This window comes from Doryrhamphus excisus, chromosome 14, assembly GCF_030265055.1.
Source record: "Doryrhamphus excisus isolate RoL2022-K1 chromosome 14, RoL_Dexc_1.0, whole genome shotgun sequence".
NCBI lineage: Eukaryota > Metazoa > Chordata > Actinopteri > Syngnathiformes > Syngnathidae > Doryrhamphus > Doryrhamphus excisus.
The window spans coordinates 19301428-19323956 of record NC_080479.1 but is presented as its reverse complement, the minus strand read 5'-3'; the positions used below and the strand labels follow the sequence as shown (position 1 = coordinate 19323956).

At 40.7% G+C, this 22529-nt stretch overlaps 1 protein-coding gene across 1 annotated transcript in view; it reads right to left on the bottom strand.

Annotated features, from left to right (window-relative positions):
- Nucleotides 1-22529, bottom strand: part of LOC131101932 (syndecan-3-like) — a 46866-nt gene that overhangs the window by 9784 nt on the left and 14553 nt on the right. The window contains exon 2 of the mRNA XM_058047345.1: nucleotides 33-123. Coding sequence (XP_057903328.1) covers nucleotides 33-123 — 91 coding nt within the window. The remainder of the gene's footprint in view (nucleotides 1-32; nucleotides 124-22529) is intronic.

Here is a 22529-nt window from a genome sequence, read left to right as displayed (position 1 = left end):
ACACACACACACACACACATACACACACTTACATCCAGATCCGGATCCCGAGTAGAGGTCCTCGTCATCGTAGAAGTCGTCTCCCGTCGAGCCCTCGTCATCGACAGGCGACCATGTCTGTCCCTGCGAGAGAACATACAAGAGAAGGTCATCTTCACGGCGGACAAAGGCTTCCGCAGAGGAAGCATCATGGCGGACGCCACATCTGGCTCTCCAGGAGGCCGCCAAGGAGACGCGTGGCTAATGAGATGATCTAACGGCGGGATTTTGGCGCCGGGACATCAAAGTGCTTAAGAAAAAGAGAGAAAGAGAGGAGCTTCCGTTTAGTCGGAAACAAGTGAAGCTCAGTCAGGGAGGAGACGACGTTACCTTTTGAACTCGGGGGGTATTTGCAAATTTGTCGTGCCCCCCCCCGCTTCATTTTTTTCAATGAAATGTACGAAAACTTGTGCTGCTTTATTTCCCAACAATTTTCCTAACCATGTCCAAAGTGTGGCCCGGGGGCCTGAAGCTAAAGCAATATGTATAATAACACAAAGCTAAGTTTGTTCGGTTAGCTCAACTTCCCATACATTCATTCATTTATTCGTGGAGGCCCACCACTAATTCATTTGGACCGCAACAGATAAATTGCTATTCATCATTCCCGATCCTTACATGAAACATGAACACATATTCCTTTTTCTGTGCATTATAACACGAGAAAACGAGCTAATGGCGCTAAAGCTAAAAACATGAATTTGGACTGCCACAGTGCTAATGCTAACATGCCACGCTAGGCTGTTTATTGTTTTTTTTTATGATGGCTGCCTGTCCTTCACCATCCCCGGCGTCCACACAACTAATCATTCCCCCTTAATCTACTTCACATAACAGTCCCCGCCCCCCCGGGGGACGGGGGCGGGGGGGTGTCAAGCCCAGAGATTTAGTCTGTGACGGTTCAAGGTTCGTCCCTCAGCGTCGGGGGTCGTCTCGCTCAGCTTGACTCGTCTTCATTCATCAAGTTCTTTCCCGTGACCCCCCCCCCCCCCCGCCCCCACATGTCGGCCATGTTCCCACTTCAGCAATACCAGCTATACGGATAATGCATGGTATTTGGTATTTAACTATTTCAAAAGGCGCAGGATCATTTATCAGAAATGTAGGAGATGATAATGAAACTACTGCCATTGGCTGTGACAGCTGGGATAGGCTCCAGCGTACCTGCCACCCTCGTTTGGACAAGCCATATAGAAACTGCATGGATGGAAATAATGTACAAAAGAACCTCAGAAGGAATTGTTATTTTTTTATTATTATTGAAAAATATTATTATTATTATTATATATAATATCTCAAATAACATGTGTTAATTATTTTATTTCAAATATGTTTTTAATAATTATTTTAACTTCTTTTGCACAACACTGTTTGTACCATTCAACATTAAATAATGTATAGCTGACGTCACAAATTAACTCAACAGCACCTCCTCTGGTTGCGGCCAAGTATTGCACGCCAGTCCTGACAACACTGGATTCAACGTTCGACAGAATCCTTCAAGGGGACCTATGACGCGTTTTACCCTTTTCTGACCTATAAAAATAGTTATAATGTTGTATTCTGGTGTTAAATCATGCCAAAGTTTCACATAATGAGGTTTGTACATTTGGAAGTGAGCCTTGAAAGAAGTTTGGAACGGCTCTGAATGCTAGCTTTCAGAGAATTGTTTGGGACTTCCTTATGTGGGCGTGTCAAGATGAGTAGGACCAATGACAGCGGAGTGAGCGTGCTTAAAGGCGGGACAGAAGTCCATAGCTATAACCTATGACGCGTTTTCCCCTTTTCTGACCTATAAAAATAGTTATAATGTTGTATTCTGGTGTTAAATCATGCCAAAGTTTCACATAATGAGGTTTGTACATTTGGAAGTGAGCCTTGAAAGAAGTTTGGGATGGCTCTGAATGCTAGTTTTCAGAGAATTGTTTGGGACTTCCTTATGTGGGCGTGTCACGATGAGTAGGACCAATCACAGCGGAGTGGGCGTGCCTAAAGGCGGAACAGAAGTCCATAGCTCAATACAAAGGGGCAAAAATGATCATAATAGCTTTGATTGAACTAATAGGACCATTACTGTTAAAAATGTTCAAATTATACTTTATAAATGTAGAGTAGCATTATTATTTTATTATTATTATAGGTAGAGCCTGCAGTAAACAATTAAGTGGAATAAAGTGGAAAAGCGCATTATTGTTAATGATTTAGACAGGGTGCGGACGAGGATTAATGAAAGCGCTTTTTTTGTGATCCGTTGCAGAACTGTCACTTAAGATGGCCTCTATGCACAATGTATCTGTTGTGGAGCTCCATATACACTAATTGGTGCAATGTTCCGCTGCCAAATAGACAAGGAAAAGCCCCCCCCACCCCCACCAAAAGAAGGGCTGAGCTTTCCTGCAGGTGCTGGAAAAGCGCCCAATGGCACCACTTTATCTCCCTGGAAAATCTAAATCCCTTCCTGGGGGGTGTAGCCATGGTGCTGATGGGGGGGGGGGGGGGGGGTGCTAGCTAGTGTGATGCTAATTGTGCAAAGCATGAAACAGAAGCTCCTCCTACTCCGGCTCCAGACGCAGGAAACACGATGCCTTTAAAAGCCAATAAAGTCATAATGGAATCTGGAAACCTGAGCGCCGCCGGTCCATCACAACCCCCCCACCCCACCCCGCCACCCCCACTCCCCGGTCTGAGAGGCTGTGTGCACCTTGAGTTGCCCATGAGTTGGTGGGAAGAGGTGTGCCTGTGTGTGTGTGTGTGTGTGTGTGTGTGTGTGCCATCCATGGGTTTCACAATGAAGGCAGTTGCTATGGGCAACCTTTGCCTTTTGTAAAGAATCCCATCTTTTTGGGGGGGTCGGTGGGGGGAACCAACCAGACACACACATACACACACATACACACACACCAGAGCTTTATAACGCCTTGCAAAAGGTGTTATGTAACGTCATAAAAACAACCTAAAAAAACATCAACTCGCCCCACCGCCCATTTCCACATATATGTGCCCCCCCCCTCCCCCAACAGTGTCCCAATCCTCGCCCCACTTTCCTTTCATCTTGCTTATCTAGACTCAGCGTGACTTTCAAAACACACACTCAAATAAACACACACATCCCACCCCCCTCCCTCCCTCCTAGGCCCCTTTAGGCAAGTCCAGAAGTCACCCCCTGGGGGGCCCCCTTTTTTTTCACGCCCCCCCCACACACACACACAGTTAGCACTCATCTAAATCCAGGCCATACGGCGGCTGAGAGTCTCCCGTTTGTCTATTTTCAGACTTGGATTCAGACTGTGTTTAAATGTGCAGCATGTAAACACACACACACACATATATATACACACACAATGTACACAACATATGGTCCCACAATCAAGGTGGGACGTCAAGAGTGGTGCGACACAAAGAGAGGACCGAGACACACAGGGTGCGACGAGGTGAAAGGAGGTCATTGGAACGTTTTCTTTGTACGGAGCGGTCAAAATGTCCCCAGAAAGACGATAAAAGGTGGGATGTCGGTGGGATTTGTGGTGCCACACGGACATGCATACACACTGTATGTATGTGGATACACTAAAAGGCCTAAGAGATGTATGGATTGCTCAAAATGTCCAATGGCGTGCAAACCGGTGTCATCATATTCCTATGTAGTGGATTTATTTGAACCTATCTTATTACAGGAAGTAAATGATCATGCAAGCGTAAAAAGAAAACAAGCATCCGGTGCAGGAGTTGAACATTATTATGCTGGATTTTACCATCCTTATACATTTTAACATAAAGTTCCAGAATGTCTTTAAAAGACCCAACCTGATTAACTTCTCCTTAGTGACGACGAAGGACTGCGTGCGGCTTGGTGGCGCCGCTTTTGGCGGCACGTAACGATTCCACGGCACAGATTGCGTGGAGGAATACTCGGAACAATGGGAACATCCAAGGAACACTAAGATTGAAAGAAAAAAAAATGGCAGATTTGCACTCATCCTGCCAAGAAGAGAGGTTAAATGTGTAATCAGAACTACGCCAGAAGTTTGCTGATGGCCACAAAATGGCGGTGAAACTAGCTAAGACGTTGAAGCACGTATTAGCGGGGGTGTACAGTAGCTTTGTATGTAGACGTTAGCCCAGAGTTGCATAATACTGTATCATTTTTTTTTTTTTAAACTGATACTAACAATGTCCTGCTTCCTGGTGTGGCCCAGCAAGGTGTACTGTATTTGGGCGCATGCTCCGAGCAGCCGGTGTGACGCCATGGAGGTCTTGCACTGTTCAAACGGGTTGTAGCGGTGTGGCGTTTTCGGGTGGCTGATTTTTTTTGTGGTGCATTTGGTATAACTAGAACACAACATGGAGCATTTTTTGTAACGATGAGTTCTAAGTACGTATCGACCGATATCAGGGTAAAGGGACTGTATCTGTAACTGTGTCTTTAAAACAGTAGTACAGTAAACCTCGGATATATCGGACTCGGATATATCGGAAATTTGCTCACAACGGACAGATAAAAAAGAACCGATTTTTCTGTAATGCATTTCCAATAAAAATTCATTGCATATATCGGATTTTTTATAACGGATTTCGCCTATTTGGGACAAAATCTCCAGTCCCGTTCCAATGCATTTCCATGAAATTTCCCTGGCATATATCGGATGGCCGCATCGTGGCGCTCCGATTCGCCGAGTCGTGACAGGCCGCTATACGACGTCATTTGCAGCGTTTGCAGCGTTGCCTGCGCGTCCAGGTACATTGGAAACATAGTCAAGGAAGTGCCTTTTTATAACGGATAAAATCCCATTTACGCATATACCGGATATAAATCCCATATATGCGTAAAACGGACATTTTCCGGTATACGCATATAACGGATTTCGCTTATATCGGACAAAACCAGTGGGAACAATTGAATCCGATATATCCGAGGTTTACTGTATATTTACACTTCATCGATGGGATCCCGATATTGGTATCGGTATCGGTCTATTTCACTCTTGAATTATCAGAATCGGTATCAGTATCGTGAAATCCTGACGTTCTAACCAATGGGCTCCTTACGGTCCTGAAAGAAATGGACCCTAAAGGGCGGTGCCGCCCAAAGATAGGCACAAGAAGCCCAGACGTTCCAAAAGTAGCGTGGTGTGTTCAAGCATGTAGGATTTATGAGCTGATACTGTGGTGAGCGTGCAGTGTGCCACACAGCAGTGCGTCACTGCATCTAATTACAGTGTGTGTGTGTGTGTGTGTGTGTGTGTGTGCTGCAGTGACTATAATCACAGGTTTTGATTGTGGCATGCGTGTGTGTGTATGTGTTACGTGATGTGATGAGGGGGGGAGAGGGGGGGGGGGGTAACTGGGACCAGCAGCAGCGCTGCGTTTTGCTGAGCTATAAACAGCCTGCGCCGCATAGCTAACCGGCCGCAACGAGACGCCGTCGGCTCTCCCACAGCGATAACTGAAAGGGAGGTAAAGTGGCGGGGTGGAAGGGGGGGGGGGGTCTTCCGAATCATCTCTGCTGCCCTCGATTTTGCTCCCTTAAGGTCATCAAAATATTAGGTACAGCTGGTAGTGGTAGTGTGCTATAAACACAGTATTTGCATTTTGCATATGGAAGTGTGTGTGTGTGTGTGGGGGGGGGGTTCTGGAAAACTTGGGAAAATGAGCCGGAATTTCCACCCGCCACAAGAAAATGTTTCACAAGCATGTTATTTTACCGGAGAGCTTCTTTTAATTTGAAGGTCAACTTTACTTCCTGATCCACTTCCTGTTCCACAACGGACCAGAAGACGAGCTGCTATAAAATACAATCAAAAAAAGGAAGGGTTAACAGGTATGAAATAATACCGGCTTGATATTAAAAAAAATGTTCTTAACTCCTGTTGCCATGAATGAGCACAGTAAGGCTGTCTGGAGGTGTGAAACAGCGCCTCCGCTGGTTGCAGCCTAGTAGTGCATGCCATCATTACAGTACATTGCCTTAAATTACACTTTTTAGGCAATAAAAAAATACAAAAAAATACAATAACAAAATAATTTTTTTCAATTTCAAAAACCACAATCCAGCCGTTTCCCCCGCCGTTTCCACAAAAATGGTACGGTCCCGTCGTTTATGCTAACAGACGTGCTAGCAGCAGGGTGCTACGCTACAGTGACGCACAGGTGTGTCCTCTGGGAAGGTTGGAAATGTGATACCAGGCTGACGGAGCGACACATGCCGGCCTCCGCGCCACCCGTGACGCCCCCCCCCGTCTCATTTTACACAAAGCGGCGGGACACCTCGGTTGCAGCACGTTAGAAACCCAACCGGATCTGATTTGTGACTCATCCTCGCTCATTCAGAGAAAGAGAGAGAGAGAGAGAGAGAGAGAGAGAGAGCACAAAGGCAGATCGACAAAGACCACAACGCAGCAGGATAGAAGCGAACACGAGGTACGCAGGTACAGTACACATACAGTACACAGTAGTACACATACAGTACACAGTAGCCGCGCCTTTATGAAATATTAATAAATGTAACCTTCACTGTCACCAAACTGTCTGTGTAACTCTGCTTCTTAACACCTCATATCCACCTGCTCTGGCAGGAACACGTAGCAGGAGGGATCGGTGCTGCCAACTTAGCCGCTATCCAGTATTTAGCCAGTACCCCCCCCCCCCCCCATGTTCTTTTTTCTGCATCTCGCAACCCATGACGGTGGTGCATTCAAGGACTAACCACAAACATGAACACATATTTCTTTTCCTTTTCTGTACATGATAAGATGAGAAAATGAGTAAATATGAGCTAGCTAACAACGGACGTCATGGGAAATACCTAAAGTTGGATCTGCCATATAGATGTTATTGCAATATGCAAAAAAATAACATGCATCTCAGTTTTGCCATATGGATGAAAAGAGCGTTTATTAAAATCGACTTCACCACTTTTCTCCATTTTTGCTGTTTTTCTTTAATTTTCTAAATATTTCTACTTTCTTATTGAAAATAAATCTTTCTTTTACTATTATTTCATAATATTATGACTTTATTCCCATAATTATCCCCTAATTTTCCAGACAACTGTATTTTTTCTTTAATTTTCCAAACATTTCTATTTTCTTTATTGAAAATAAATCTCTTTTACTATTATTTCATAATATTATGACTTTATTCCCATAATTATCCCTTAATTTTCCAGACAATTGTATTTTTCTTTAATTTTCCAAATATTTCTACTTTATTGAAAATAAATCTTTTACTATTATTTCATAATATTATGACTTTATTCCTATAATTATCCCCAAATTTTCCAGACAATTGTATTTTTTCTTTAATTTTCCAAATATTTCTACTTTCTTTTTTGAAAACAAATCTTTCGTTTACTATTATTTTATAATACTATGACTTTATTCCCATAATTATCCCCTCATTTTCCCAGACAATTGTATTTTTTCTTTAATTTTCCAAACATTTCTACTTTCTTTATTGAAAATAAATCTCTTTTACTATTATTTCATAATATTATGACTTTATTCCCATAATTATCCACTAATTTTCCAGACAATTGTATTTTTCTTAAAAATTTGGAATTTGACCAGCCTAGTTGTGTTACTCATTTTTTTTTTTGCCTTATTCCCCTACACACACAATTTAGCTATGGCCACCCCCACCATGAATGATTTGAACACACACAGACACACACACACACACACACAGCAAAGAAAAAATGTCTAATTGTGTGTTTTTTTTATGTGCAACATGTAATGAGAGTGTTCCAGACAGTGGTGGCATCTCTAAAAGTGGGGGTGGAGTGTGTGTGTGTGGGGGGGGTGGGGGCTACATTTGAATAGCCGCACCATCTGTGAGCCTCATCGCTAAATGGAGGGACAGACTCAAGGGGGGGGGGTGGGGGGGTTTAAATACAATTAAGAACAGCGAGGTCACAGCGAGGTCCACTGGGTGGCCTTTTTATATCCGTAGTATGTGGCGCTGTTGCTTTAAGAGGTGGAGGGATGACCCCGCCCCCATTTGCAGACTAAAGGAAGTACAGCAGCGATGAAGTGAAGCATTGTGGTGAGCAGGTGAGCGGTTACCGTAGTAACTGTTTCACTATCTGGCTTGGGGGGGTCTGAGGTGATATGTGTCATATTTTAGGATGTGTAGCGAAGCCTGAGGAAGGAGCCAGTGTTTGAGGTGATGGACCTCATAAACGCCCCAAAACACATTAGTGTAAAAACACGTGTGTGTACCGTTCCTCATATTGCGAGGCCGGGGCGTCGCTCCGGAGGTTGAAGTTGAGCTAGCATATTTGCTACGTGCCCACGCCTCGTAAAGCGGCTGCTGATTCACGCCAGCTGCTGCGTCGGCTCTTCTACACGGCAGACGGAGGCGTTCAGGTATACGGGGGGCGGAGCCTCTAAGAGGAACCAGAGGGGTGACACAACAGCCGACGGTGCCGCTCCGCGCCCTTCCTCCTCCTCCTCCTCCTCCTCCTGCAGTAAATCCCCGAGCCAATCAGCGATGACCTCCACTCTCCCTCCATCTTTGGCTTTTATACGCTCCATCTCACTCCGACCTGCTAACTAGCCAGGCGGCTTGGACGGCGGCCAGGGTGTGTGTGTGTGTGTGTGTGTGTGTGTGTGTGAGTAGGTTAGCAGGTGATGGCCTCGTTAAGACACCTGCCACCTTCAGCAGAGATTAGCACAGATAGCCTTGCTGCAACACACACACACACACACACACACACACACCTAGACAGGATATTTGGTCCAGGGGTGTCCAAGGGTTTCCCAGTGAGGTCCTCATACTGAATGAAAATAAAAGGCTGCAACTTTGACTCTTATTTTGTAGAGCAACACATGCAGACATGCTAACAAGGTCTATGCCAGGGGTCAGCAACCCGCGGCTCCAGAGCCGCATGTGGCTCTCCAGCCTCTTTGTTGCGGCTCCCTTTGCAATGCTTGAATATTTTTTAGCACCCGTGTGGTGAAAATGCACGTCTTTGTTATGAGTTTACAAAAATCCAACTTTGTGTGAGACCATGAATGCATCCTGACTGAGTTCTGACTGGTGACTGAATGAGCAGACAGGATGCTATCCAGTTCTCTCTGACAGGTTAACATGAAGGGAAATGAGTATACTTTGAGTTATTTGAGTTATTAATTATTATTAATGAGTTATTTGACGATTCTAAAAAATAAATTAGAGCTCATTTAAAAACAAAAGTTTATCTCCAGTACTAGCAAGAGTACTCCAACTCGTCTTTTTTTTTCCCTCCAATGTTGTTTTAAACATACAACGTTTTGCGGCTCCAGGCTATTTTTCTTTAGTGGGCAAGTGGGTGAAATGGCTCTTTTCATAGTAAAGGTTGCCGACCCCTGGTCTATGCATTTGAATGCAGCTCAGCTTTGTCACACGGCAAATTAGTAATATCAATATTAGTTTTTTTTATTTCACCTTTCTTCCGTCTATAATACACAATAAAATTAAATGAGAATTTTTTTTTAAGTTTTAAAGACTTTTAAAGAAAAAATAATTTTTAAAAATGTAAGAAACTATCATAACAAAATAAAGATTTCTGGAAAATTAGGTTGCAAAATAAAGAGAATAAAGTCAAAATAATATGAGGAAAAAGTGGAAAATAAAAACAAAAAACAACAGAAATTAAAAAAAAAATATATAAAATTTTTTACATGTAAAGAAAAATATCACAAATTTATGAGATTACTTATAATAATAATAATAATGCTAGGAAGAAAAAAAATAAATATTAAAGAAAAAAAATACATTTTTAAAGTAACCAATATAAAGTTGTCATTTTGAAGAAGTCTAATTATGATGGGAATAAAGTCATAAAATTATGAGTCTAAAGTTGCAATATTACAATTTTTTTCTAAAAGATTACAAAGAAAATGGAAATATTTGGAAAATGACAAAAACAACAGCAAAAATGACAAAAAAATAAAAAATAAAACAAAGTGAAAAAATGAAAAAAATGAAAAAAAAAATTATGAAAAAAAATCTCAATTTTTTTTTGGAAAGCAGGAAGTGAACAAATGTAACAGTTACTGATTTTGGACATGAAGTGCTATATACGTATATCACTATATCGATGGTTACTATGGTACCCGTTATGTCATTGTATGGTCATATCACCTTGTACTTCAGTATGAGGTACATTATTAAAAAAAAAAACACACACAACCTTAAATTGTATTATGGAAAGCAGGAAGTGAACAAATGTAACAGTTACTGATTGTAAAAGTACCAGACGGAGGGGTAGGATTTAATAAGCTTTGCTTCTTCCTACTCCTTTCGGACATGTGGAACTGGGAACTGATTATGGGATGCACTCAATTGGAATCTGATGCATGTTCAAATGAAATTAAACCATTAGCATTAGCATTAGCATTACCATAATGGGGTTAAGTTAATAATAGTTTCCACCTGCATTGAAATGCATAGAAGTTGTTAGCACAGCGGAAGCCACAAATGAGCTTGTTCTCCAACTCCATATGCGTGTCCTCAAATGGATCATCTCCACCATCATCCATCCAGGTGTGAGCGCCAAGCCACGAGGAACGCATGCGAGCTGTGGTGGGGGGGGGGGGGGGGGGGGTGCAGGAACGGAGGCGGCGGGGGTTCACCAGAGTGTGTTTGCTCCAGGAAACCCGCTGTGCAGTTTTACACTCATTAGCGCTCTTAAAAAATACCGCACGTTTCCAGAGGTCCCGAGCAGAAGAAGGAATATTCATATACGGAATATGTAAATATATACTTCTCACACTACAAGGGGAGAGGAAGTGTTAACGCTTGAGACTCAACGTTGCGTGTTTGTTTTCCAGCTCTTCACGCCGGAGGCTTCCAATGAACGTAAACAAGCTACAGCGCCAGGAAACGAATGAGACATTATTTATCTGTCAATCAAACGCAGCCCCGTGTGTGTAGCGCCCGCTCTTAACGCCGACACACAGTCCAATTCCCCCAAAGTGACGAGCGCCCACCACATACATACGTGACGTCCCGCCACGGTGGCGGCGAGCAGGTGCACCAAAGGGGGGGGGGGATGATCACCACTCCGGAAACCAGCTGGAGGTTCCAATCTGCCTCATTTACGCTGCGGGAAACCGAGTCAGGCTGGAACACGCTAACGTCCACGACAACATTAGCGGCTGGGTGAAGACACACAAGCACCAGACTTGTTTGGCCTGAACAAAAGGCTTTTATTGCAGCGTGGAAGGATCTCACAACAGCCACAATAATCCGTAACACAATCTTAGCTGTCCTATTTTCATTATTATGTCGACTATAGTATTGTAAAGGTGACTATAGGGATGTTATTTTGTGTCTAGAGGGCTCTAATAATAATAACAAACCCCCATTGCTAACATGTGAGTCTATATTTTCTATTCTTATGTCTATATTGAGTAATGGGAGTGTACATGTGACTGACTATAGGGGTGTTATTCCGTGTCTCGAGGGCTTTAATCAAACTTTCCCAATGCTAACATGTGTGAGTTTGTCTTATTTATGTCTTCAATGTCATATTTTAAATAGCTTTTTAACTATTTTATATGTTGTGTAAGAGTGTAGAGGTGCCTATAGGGGTGTTATTTCCTGTCTGGAGGGCTCTAATAATGTTGACAACTGTAAAGAAAGGAACTCTCCCAATGCTAACAAGTGTGAGTCTACGTATAGTATATATCTTGTATGTCCTATTTCGTCTCATTGTGTCCACTATAGTGACTAATAGGAGTGTAGGGGTGACTATAGGGGTGTTATTTCCTGTCTAGAGGGCTCTAATAATGTTGAAAACTGTAAAGAAAGGAACTCTCCCAATATCTTGTATGTCCTATTTCGTCTCATTGTGTCCACTATACTGAGTAATATGAGTGAAAGGGTGACTATAGGGGTGTTATTTCCTGTCAAGAGGGCTCTAATAGTGTTGAAAACTGTAAAGAAAGGAACTCTCCCAATGCTAACAAGTGTGAGTCTATATAGTAGTATATCTTGTATGTCCTATTTCGGCTTATTGTGTCCACTATAGTGACTAATAGGAGTGTAGGGGTGACTATAGGGGTGCTATTTCCTGTCTGGAGGGCTCTAATAATGTTTAAAACTGTAAATAAAGGAATTTTCACAATGCTAACTAGTGTGAGTCTATATAGTACATCTTGTATGTCCTATTTCATCTCATTGTGTCCACTATAGTGACTAATAGGAGTGTAGGTGTGACTATAGGGGTGTTATTTCCTGTCTGGAGGGCTCTAATAATGTTGACAACTGTAAAGAAAGGAACTCTCCCAATGCTAACAAGTGTGAGTCTACGTATATCTATCTTGTATGTCCTATTTCGTCTCATTGTGTCCACTATAGTGACTAATAGGAGTGTAGGGGTGACTATAGGGGTGTTATTTCCTGTCTAGAGGGCTCTAATAATGTTGAAAACTGTTAAGAAAGGAACTCTCCCAATATCTTGTATGTCCTATTTCGTCTCATTGTGTCCACTATACTGAGTAATATGAGTGAAAGGGTGACTATAGGGGTGTTATTTCCTGTCAAGAGGGCTCTAATAGTGTTGAAAACTGTAAAGAAAGGAACTCTCCCAATGCTAACAAGTGTGAGTCTATATAGTAGTATATGTTGTATGTCCTATTTCGGCTTATTGTGTCCACTATAGTGACTAATAGGAGTGTAGGGGTGACTATAGGGGTGCTATTTCCTGTCTGGAGGGCTCTAATAATGTTTAAAACTGTAAATAAAGGAATTTTCACAATGCTAACTAGTGTGAGTCTATATAGTACATCTTGTATGTCCTATTTCATCTCATTGTGTCCACTATAGTGACTAATAGGAGTGTAGGTGTGACTATAGGGGTGTTATTTCCTGTCTAGAGGGCTCTAATAGTGTTGAAAACTGTAAAGAAAGGAACTCTCCCAATGCTAACAAGTGTGAGTCTATATAGTAGTATATTTTATGTGTCCTATTTTGTCTCATTGTGTCCACTATAGTGAGTAAAAGGAGTGTAGAGGTGACTATAGGGGTGTTATTTCCTGTCTAGAGGGCTCTAATAATGTTGAAAACTGTAAAGAAAGGAACTCTCCCAATGCTAACAAGTGTGAGTCTACGTATATTTATCTTGTATGTCCTATTCTGTCTTATTGTGTTCACTATAGTGACGAATAGGAGTGTAGAGGTGACTATAGGGGTGTTATTTCCTGTCTAGAGGGCTCTACGAATGTTGAAAACTGTAAAGAAAGGAACTTTCCCAATGCTAACAAGTGTGAGTCTATATAGTAGTATATCTTATGTGTCCTATTTCGTCTTATTGTGTCCACTATAATGACAAATAGGAGTGTAGGGGTGACTATAGGGGTGCTATTTCCTGTCTAGAGGGCTCTACGAATGTTGAAAACTGTAAAGAAAGGAACTCTCCCAATGCTAACAAGTGTGAGTGTACGTATATTTATCTTGTATGTCCTATTCTGTCTTATTGTGTTCACTATAGTGACGAATAGTAGTGTAGAGGTGACTATAGGGGTGTTATTTCCCATCTAGAGGGCTCTAATAATGTTTAAAACTGTAAATAAAGGAACTTTCACAATGCTAACAAGTGTGAGTCTATATAGTATGTCTTGTATGTCCTATTTCGTTTCATTGTGTCCACTGTATTGAGTAATAGGAGTGTAGAGGTGACTATAGGGGTGCTATTTCCTGTCTAGAGGGCTCTACGAATGTTGAAAACTGTAAAGAAAGGAACTCTCCCAATGCTAACAAGTGTGAGTCTATATAGTAGTATATTTTATGTGTCCTATTTCGTCTTATTGTGTCCACTATAGTGACAAATAGGAGTGTAGGGGTGACTATAGGGGTGTTATTTACTGTCTAGAGGGCTCTACGAATGTTGAAAACTGTAAAGAAAGGAACTCTCCCAATGCTAACAAGTGTGAGTGTACGTATATTTATCTTGTATGTCCTATTCTGTCTTATTGTGTTCACTATAGTGACGAATAGTAGTGTAGAGGTGACTATAGGGGTGTTATTTCCCATCTAGAGGGCTCTAATAATGTTTAAAACTGTAAATAAAGGAACTTTCACAATGCTTACAAGTGTGAGTCTATATAGTAGTATATCTTATGTGTCCTATTTTGTCTCATTGTGTCCTCTATAGTGAGTTATAGGAGTGTAGAGGTGACTATAGGGGTGCTATTTCCTGTCTGGAGGGCTCTAATAATGTTGAAAACTGTAAAGAAAGGAACTCTCCCAATATCTTGTATGTCCTATTTCGTCTTTGTGTCCACTATACTGAGTAATATGAGTGAAAGGGTGACTATAGGGGTGTTATTTCCTGTCAAGAGGGCTCTAATGGTGTTGAAAACTGTAAAGAAAGGAACTCTCCCAATGCTAACAAGTGTGAGTCTACATATATATATCTTCTATGTCCTATTTCGTCTCATTGTGTCCACTATAGTGAGTAATAGGAGTGTAGAGGTCACTATAGGGGTGTTATTTCCTGTCTAGAGGGCTCTACGAATGTTGAAAACTGTAAAGAAAGGAACTCTCCCAATGCTAACAAGTGTGAGTCTATATAGTAGTATATCTTATGTGTCCTATTTTGTCTCATTGTGTCCACTATAGTGAGTTATAGGAGTGTAGAGGTGACTATAGGGGTGCTATTTCCTGTCTGGAGGGCTCTAATAGTGTTGAAAACTGTAAAGAAAGGAACTCTCCCAATGCTAACAAGTGTGAGTCTATATAGTAGTATATCTTGTATGTCCTATTTTGTCTCATTGTGTCCACTATAGTGAGTTATAGGAGTGTAGAGGTGACTATAGGGGTGCTATTTCCTGTCTGGAGGGCTCTAATAATGTTGAAAACTGTAAAGAAAGGAACTCTCCCAATATCTTGTATGTCCTATTTCGTCTCATTGTGTCCACTATACTGAGTAATATGAGTGAAAGGGTGACTATAGGGGTGTTATTTCCTGTCAAGAGGGCTCTAATGGTGTTGAAAACTGTAAAGAAAGGAACTCTCCCAATATCTTGTATGTCCTATTTCGGCTTATTGTGTCCACTATAGTGACTAATAGGAGTGTAGGGGTGACTATAGGGGTGCTATTTCCTGTCTGGAGGGCTCTAATAATGTTTAAAACTGTAAATAAAGGAATTTTCACAATGCTAACTAGTGTGAGTCTATATAGTACATCTTGTATGTCCTATTTCGTCTTATTGTGTCCACTATAGTGACAAATAGGAGTGTAGGTGTGACTATAGGGGTGTTATTTCCTGTCTAGAGGGCTCTAATAATGTTGAAAACTATAAAGACAGGAACTCTCCCAATGCTAACAAGTGTGAGTTTATATAGTATATCTTGTATGTCCTATTTCGTCTCATTGAGTCCACTATAGTGACTAATAGGAGTGTAGAGGTGACTATAGGGGTGCTATTTCCTGTCTAGAGGGCTCTACGAATGTTGAAAACTGTAAAGAAAGGAACTCTCCCAATGCTAACAAGTGTGAGTCTATATAGTATATCTTGTATGCCCTATTTCGTCTTATTGTGTCCACTATAGTGACTAATATGAGTGAAAGGGTGACTATAGGGGTGTTATTTCCTGTCTAGAGGGCTCTACGAATGTTGAAAACTGTAAAGAAAGGAACTCTCCCAATGCTAACAAGTGTGAGTCTATATAGTAGTATATTTTATGTGTCCTATTTCGTCTTATTGTGTCCACTATAGTGACAAATAGGAGTGTAGGGGTGACTATAGGGGTGTTATTTACTGTCTAGAGGGCTCTACGAATGTTGAAAACTGTAAAGAAAGGAACTCTCCCAATGCTAACAAGTGTGAGTGTACGTATATTTATCTTGTATGTCCTATTCTGTCTTATTGTGTTCACTATAGTGACGAATAGTAGTGTAGAGGTGACTATAGGGGTGTTATTTCCCATCTAGAGGGCTCTAATAATGTTTAAAACTGTAAATAAAGGAACTTTCACAATGCTAACAAGTGTGAGTCTATATAGTATATCTTGTATGTCCTATTTCATCTCATTGTGTCCACTATAGTGAGTAATAGGAGTGTAGAGGTGACTATAGGGGTGCTATTTCCTGTCTAGAGGAGTGTTTTTCAACCTTTTTTGAGCCAAGGCACATTTTTTCACATATAAAAAATGTAAAAATCTTGCGGCACACAACTAACTAAGCTACGTGTTGTCATATGGACGAATATTCCATTGCTCTGCCAGTCTTTACACCACAGACACTTGACAAAGACATAATATTTGTCATTATATAATAATTATAATAATAATAAATCACTGGTCTAGAAGGTTGTAATAATGTTAGGCATATTTCCAAGGTGGTAACCAGCTTTCCTATTCTCCAACTGCCAACATATTCCATGTATGACAAGGAATCCTCGTCGGTGGAACATCAAGCAAAACCACGGTGGACAGGTTCCAGTGTAAAAACATCAAACGTTCTTTTCAGCCGTCAGGAAGTCGTGCTGCAAAGCTGCTATTTTATTCCTGGTAAACCTGGTAAACATTTGACAGACACCTGCTGCTTGTTCAATCCCAACGTGACAGCTTCTTATTCCCAGCGACGTCTCCTCGCGGCTGTCAGCGCCTTCCTGCGTTTGCTCTCCAGCTTTTGTTGGGAAACCTGGGTCGGCTAGCAGCTGCTTAGCATGCACGGCTAGCCCTTTTGACACGGAGAGTGGAGGATAATAAATAGACACCTGCATCGTGCCGCCAGCTGCGTTTATGGCGTTTATGGCGAGCGCTGCATGGAATTATTGCAATGATTTTTTCATGTGGACACTTCCTGTTTGAGGTTTGTCTCGCCAAAGATTCCCGTCTGAAGCGTTAGCTCGGTAGTTCTACGGTGGAGAGAAGGGTCGCTCACACACGCCTTTTGAAGTTGGGGCTTTTCATGGCATCATGAAGGGGAAAAAAAACTGCCTTCCCCGGGCTTCGCTACACATCTTAAAGTACATCTAACTCGCTTTTTTGCGCCGCTGTTGAGAAAAAAAACATATTAAAAAGGCTTGTGTTTGAGGTTGTGTCTTTTTGTGATGGAGCGATGGGGAAAATGGAATTCTCAGGCTTCGCTACGCATCTGAAAACGCATCTAAGTCCACTTTGAAGAGGAAACGCTCATTTTTTTGAAGGGGAAAACATGTCTTCCTCAGGCTTTGCTACACATCTTAAAAATACAAAAATTGAAGTTGTTCTCAAACACCGCCCTTTTGAAGCTTTTCACGGTGCCATGATGAGGGGAAAAAAATAGCTTCCCTGGGCTTCGCTACACATCTGAAAATACATCTCATTCATTTGTTTGCTCCACTTTTGAAAGATGTGTTCAAATGCTTGCTCGTACATTTTCATGGCATCATACAAAGACCCCCGTAGGCTTCACTACACATCTGAAAACACAGCCGACCCTTCCTTAGTCAGGCTTCGCTACACATCTGAAAACACATCCGACCTTCCTAAGTCAGGCTTTGCTACACATCTGAAAACACATCCAACAGGCTTCGCTACACATCTCCAAACACACCCGACCCTTCCTTGGTCAGGCTTTGCTACACATCTGAAAACACACACCAGACCCTTCCTTAGTCAGGCTTCGCTACACATCTGAAAACGCATCAGACCCTTCCTTAGTCAGGCTTCGCTACACATCTGAAAACACATCCAACAGGCTTCGCTACACATCTGAAAACACAGCCGACCCTTCTTTAGTCAGGCTTCGCTGCACATCTGAAAACACATCCGACCTTCCTAAGTCAGGCTTCGCTACACATCTGAAAACACATCCAACAGGCTTCGCTACACATCTCCAAACACATTCGACCCTTCTTTGGTCAGGCTTTGCTACACATCTGAAAACACATCCGCCCCTTCCTTAGTCAGGCTTCGCTACACATCTGAAAACACATCCGACCCCTCCTTAGTCAGGCTTCGCTACACATTTGAAAACACACATCAGACCCTTCCTTAGTCAGGCTTTGCTACACATCTGAAAACACATCCGACCTTCCTAAGTCAGGCTTCGCTACACATCTGAAAACACATTCAACAGGCTTCGCTACACATCTCAAAACACATCCGACCCTTCCTTGGTCAGGCTTCGCTACACATCTGAAAACGCATCCGACCCTTCCTTGGTCAGGCTTCGCTACACATCTGAAAACACACATCAGACCCTTCCTTAGTCAGGCTTCGCTACACATCTGAAAACACATCAGACCCTTCCTTAGTCAGGCTTCGCTACACATCTGAAAACACATCCGACCCTTCCTTGGTCAGGCTTCGCTACACATCTGTATACGTGAGTGGAACGTTTGCGCTGTTCCGCCTTCACGGACGTTAGCTCATTAGCTCGCAATGTCGGAGCAGACAGCTGCCGACGGACCCCCGCGGGGCCGGGTCACATGACAAGTCTAGTGACACATCAGCTGGCTAGGAAGTGTGTAATGGACTGAAGCTGCGAGACGGCCTCACACACACACACACACACACACACACACACACACACACACACACACACACACACACACACAAAGCACGGTAGATGACATAGCCAGTCATCCATTGGCTGGACATTGAGCTATGATGGGAGGGGGGGTGCAGGGGGGGTCACACACAGCCGTGGAGGCAAAAAGATATATATCTGTACTCGCCAGCTGTTACACTAATCTGACAATCCAGCAGGATTAAACACGCACACACACACACACACACACACACACACACACACACACACACAGGGAATCTAACGTTACACTACACAAAGCCACAAGCCTCCTCCATTTGCTTGTTGTCCTCACGAGTGCCATAGACAGATCCGTGTCCCCCCCCCCACCCAGCAGGCCTCCGTGCATGGAAGGTATTCCATTATAGATGACCTTATGAAACATGCATCTCCACGTGCACGTGGATTCTATCTCGGCATGGCACATTTGCCACCTTTATTGTCTCTGGGTGGGACGTTCCCACGGCTCCACGCAGGAAAAATGATACACGTACCTTCTCACAAATATGATCATCATACATTTATTTTTACTGGCCGCATGCTGGAGAAGTGGTTAGCATGGTAGCATGTTAGCTACACTCCAAAAACATGTTAGCTTCATTGTTTGGCTATATGAGCACTGTGATTGGCTGACAACCGGTCCAGGGAAAAAGTCATTAAAAAAAATGTACAAGAAAAAAGTGGAAAAAAAAACACAAAAAACAGCAGAAAATGAAAAAATTAATAAAATTTGTTACAAGAATAATTAAAAAAAACCTAGCAAATTTATGACATTACTTATAATAATAATAATAATGTTAGGAGGAAAAATACATTTTAAATATTAAAGAAAAAAATACATTCTAATATGAGCAAAAAGTAACCAATATAAAGTTGTCATTTTGAATAATATTAATATTATAATAATATTAATATTATAATTATATATGATTATTATATAAAATATTTAAAAAAATCTAAAAGATTACAAAGAAAATGGAAATATTTGGAAAATGACAAAAAACAACAGCAAAAATGACAAAAAATAAAAAGTGACAAAAAATAATAATAAATAAAAAAAACAATAACTAAATAAAAATGACCACTTCCACACCAAATAAGAAGAGTTTTTCCACTCGATCTCAACCATGTCATGTGGGCTAAGCTCTGCTGGATCCGTATCCAGTCTCCATGCAATATAAAAGGTCGGAATTCTGACTTTATCCCCAAACCAGTTTTCCAAAAATGACAACTTTATTTTGTTTTGTTTCTCATATTATTACAACTTTAAAAAATACTTTTTTTTTTCTATTCGTACTTCAGCTCTATGCTAATATGCTAATCGGTTTGTGCTCAACTGCTGTTCATTCAACATTATCAATTTATTCTGATAAATATATGACTTTACTCTCGTTAATTTAACACTTTATTCTCTGATATTACCACTTATATTACCACAATTTTATTCTAAATTTACAATTTTTTTTCTTAAAAATGTATGACTTTATTGTCAGAAATTTAAAACTCATTTTATCATAAGTTTACCACTTTTTTCTAGTATATTACAACTTTTTTCTTATAAATTATTGAAAAAAAATTGTTAAAAAGTTAAAGTTTATGACTTTTTTTCTGATAAATTTACGACTTTTGCTCTCAAAATGTTTTTGTGGTATTTTTGTTTACTAAAAGTTTTGTGTTTAGCGTGAACTTAGCGTTTATTGGTTGTGTTTAGGGCACCATGATTGTAGTCCGTGTCGGCGATCACCTCTCAGTTAAAGGGCCACTTCCTGGACTTCCTAAGCTCAAGTACCCGAAGTAGGAGTTTCCCACGATATCCGTGGATTCGCTGGCTTTACGTGATTTCATGTGAGAAAGTGTTTTTGGCGTTTGGTACGCTTGAGTTTTCAGACGTTGAACAAAATTGGAGTTTTCACGACTGAAATCGTCGACGTTATGTTTTTGTGGCGTAGGGAGTGGCACAGTATGTATTGATGCTGCAGTTAGCCATGTATGCTAGCTGGCTTGCGGGTCAATGACTGTGTGTGTGTTTGTGTGTGTGTGTGTGAGATTGCAGCCTGGCTCAATGGGCTCATCCCCGCCAGGGCCAGCAGGAGGGCGTGGCGCCCGTGGCGCCCGTGGCGCCCGTGGCTGCAACTTTTCTCCCGTTTCTAAGGAACTTTTCAAAGGGTGCTCAGAAATGCGCCCCCGCGGACCACGATGCCTTTGTGCGTTAGAAGGGGGGGTGGGGTGGTGGGGGGGTAAGAGAGCTGAAGGAGCGGCTAATCAATGGCTTCTTCTGAGCCCTAAATGGAACACGAGCACGCAAATAGACGGCGAGGACTGATGAGAGTCACATTGAGGCCTCGTGCATCAACGTGAATCACAAGGCGGTGTGTAATTACCACGTGTGTAATTAAGCTAATGACAGTCATGCGACAGTCTTTCGCGGGAGGAGAAAACAGGAAGTCTGGAAGAAGAAGAAGAAGAAGAAGAAGAAGTGGAAATGAAAGTGGAGGCTCCAAGAAGGACCGTCTGACCTCGTTGCGGTCTCGCCGACCGGCAGCCTGCCCTCGTCGATATGATGACATTACCGTTTCACGCAAATTACAGGATGTTTTGGTTTGTGCGGCGACCGTGATCTGTCAACACTAGCCCCGCCCCTTCAGGAACCCCATCGCCGCTCCTCGCTTGTTTATTAAAACTGCAGAAAACATGTAAAAAATCGACAGTAATTTTCCAAGAATAACGTAAAAATTGTTTAACAAGAAAAATATGTTTATAATGAGAATGACATCATGACATTATAAGGAAAAAATGAATGAATGACAGGAAAGTTGGGTTGGGAAAAGTATGGGAATAAAGTAGGGATAACCCATATTGGCTTTTTTGACGAAAACCTAAAATCGATATTGTCTAACTTTCAATTTCTGATATGGATATGTGTAACATGACATATCTTCTGTGGAGGAATGGACACATATGATGTATACAGCATTTTTTTTTAATATCGCTTTTCATGATCAGGAAAATATCAGATTTTTATCCCGATATCGGTCATGATGATGATCACACATCCCGAGAATAAATCATTTATTCTGACAGGAAAAATCGGAAATAAAAAAACAGCTATCATTTCAGAATTAAGAGAAATTATTGAAATCATAAAAATCGCAATTTTACAAGAATAAACTGTATATTATCTATGGAATATTGTAATTGTATTATATGTAATACATTATGTAATGTGGTATGTAAAAATTATGTAAAATGTTTATTTAAATATTTGTCATATATGACAAAAATCTAAATAAAATTAAAATTTTATTTACATTTAAATTAAAAAAATATATTTTTTTTAAAATAATAAATTTAAATAATTTTAAAATAATTTAAAATTTTAAATAAACATTTTTTAGAAAAAAAAATAAAATTTCTGTCATATTACTATATAGTATGTAATAATATATATTATATATAGTATATATATTATATATAGTATGTATAATATATATTACATACTATATAGTATGTAATATGGCAAAAAATTGACAAAATGACAAAATATGACAAAAAACTATTAAATTTTTTTTTAATCATTTTTTTTCTAAAGAAACGTTTATTGTTATTAAAATATTTTATTAAAAAATGTTTATTTAAATTACATACTATATAGTATGTAATATGACAAAAATGTAAATAAAATTGTATTTTTAGATTTTTGGTAATATTATAATAATTATTATTATATTATATATTATAAACTATAATAAAATAAAAGATGTATTTTTTGGAAAATGAGGTTATGTAAAAAAAAAAGTATATTATGGGAATACAGGAAAGAACCATTTAAGAAGACTCATTTTTAATTTACTATTTTGTAAGATTTAATGAGAAAGTTGAAAAGAAAAAAAAGGGGAAAAAAGAATAAAGTCAAAATATAAAATTTTTTCAAGTTCATAATCCAAAGAGGAAATAATAGCAATTTTATGAGAATAAAAAATTTAAT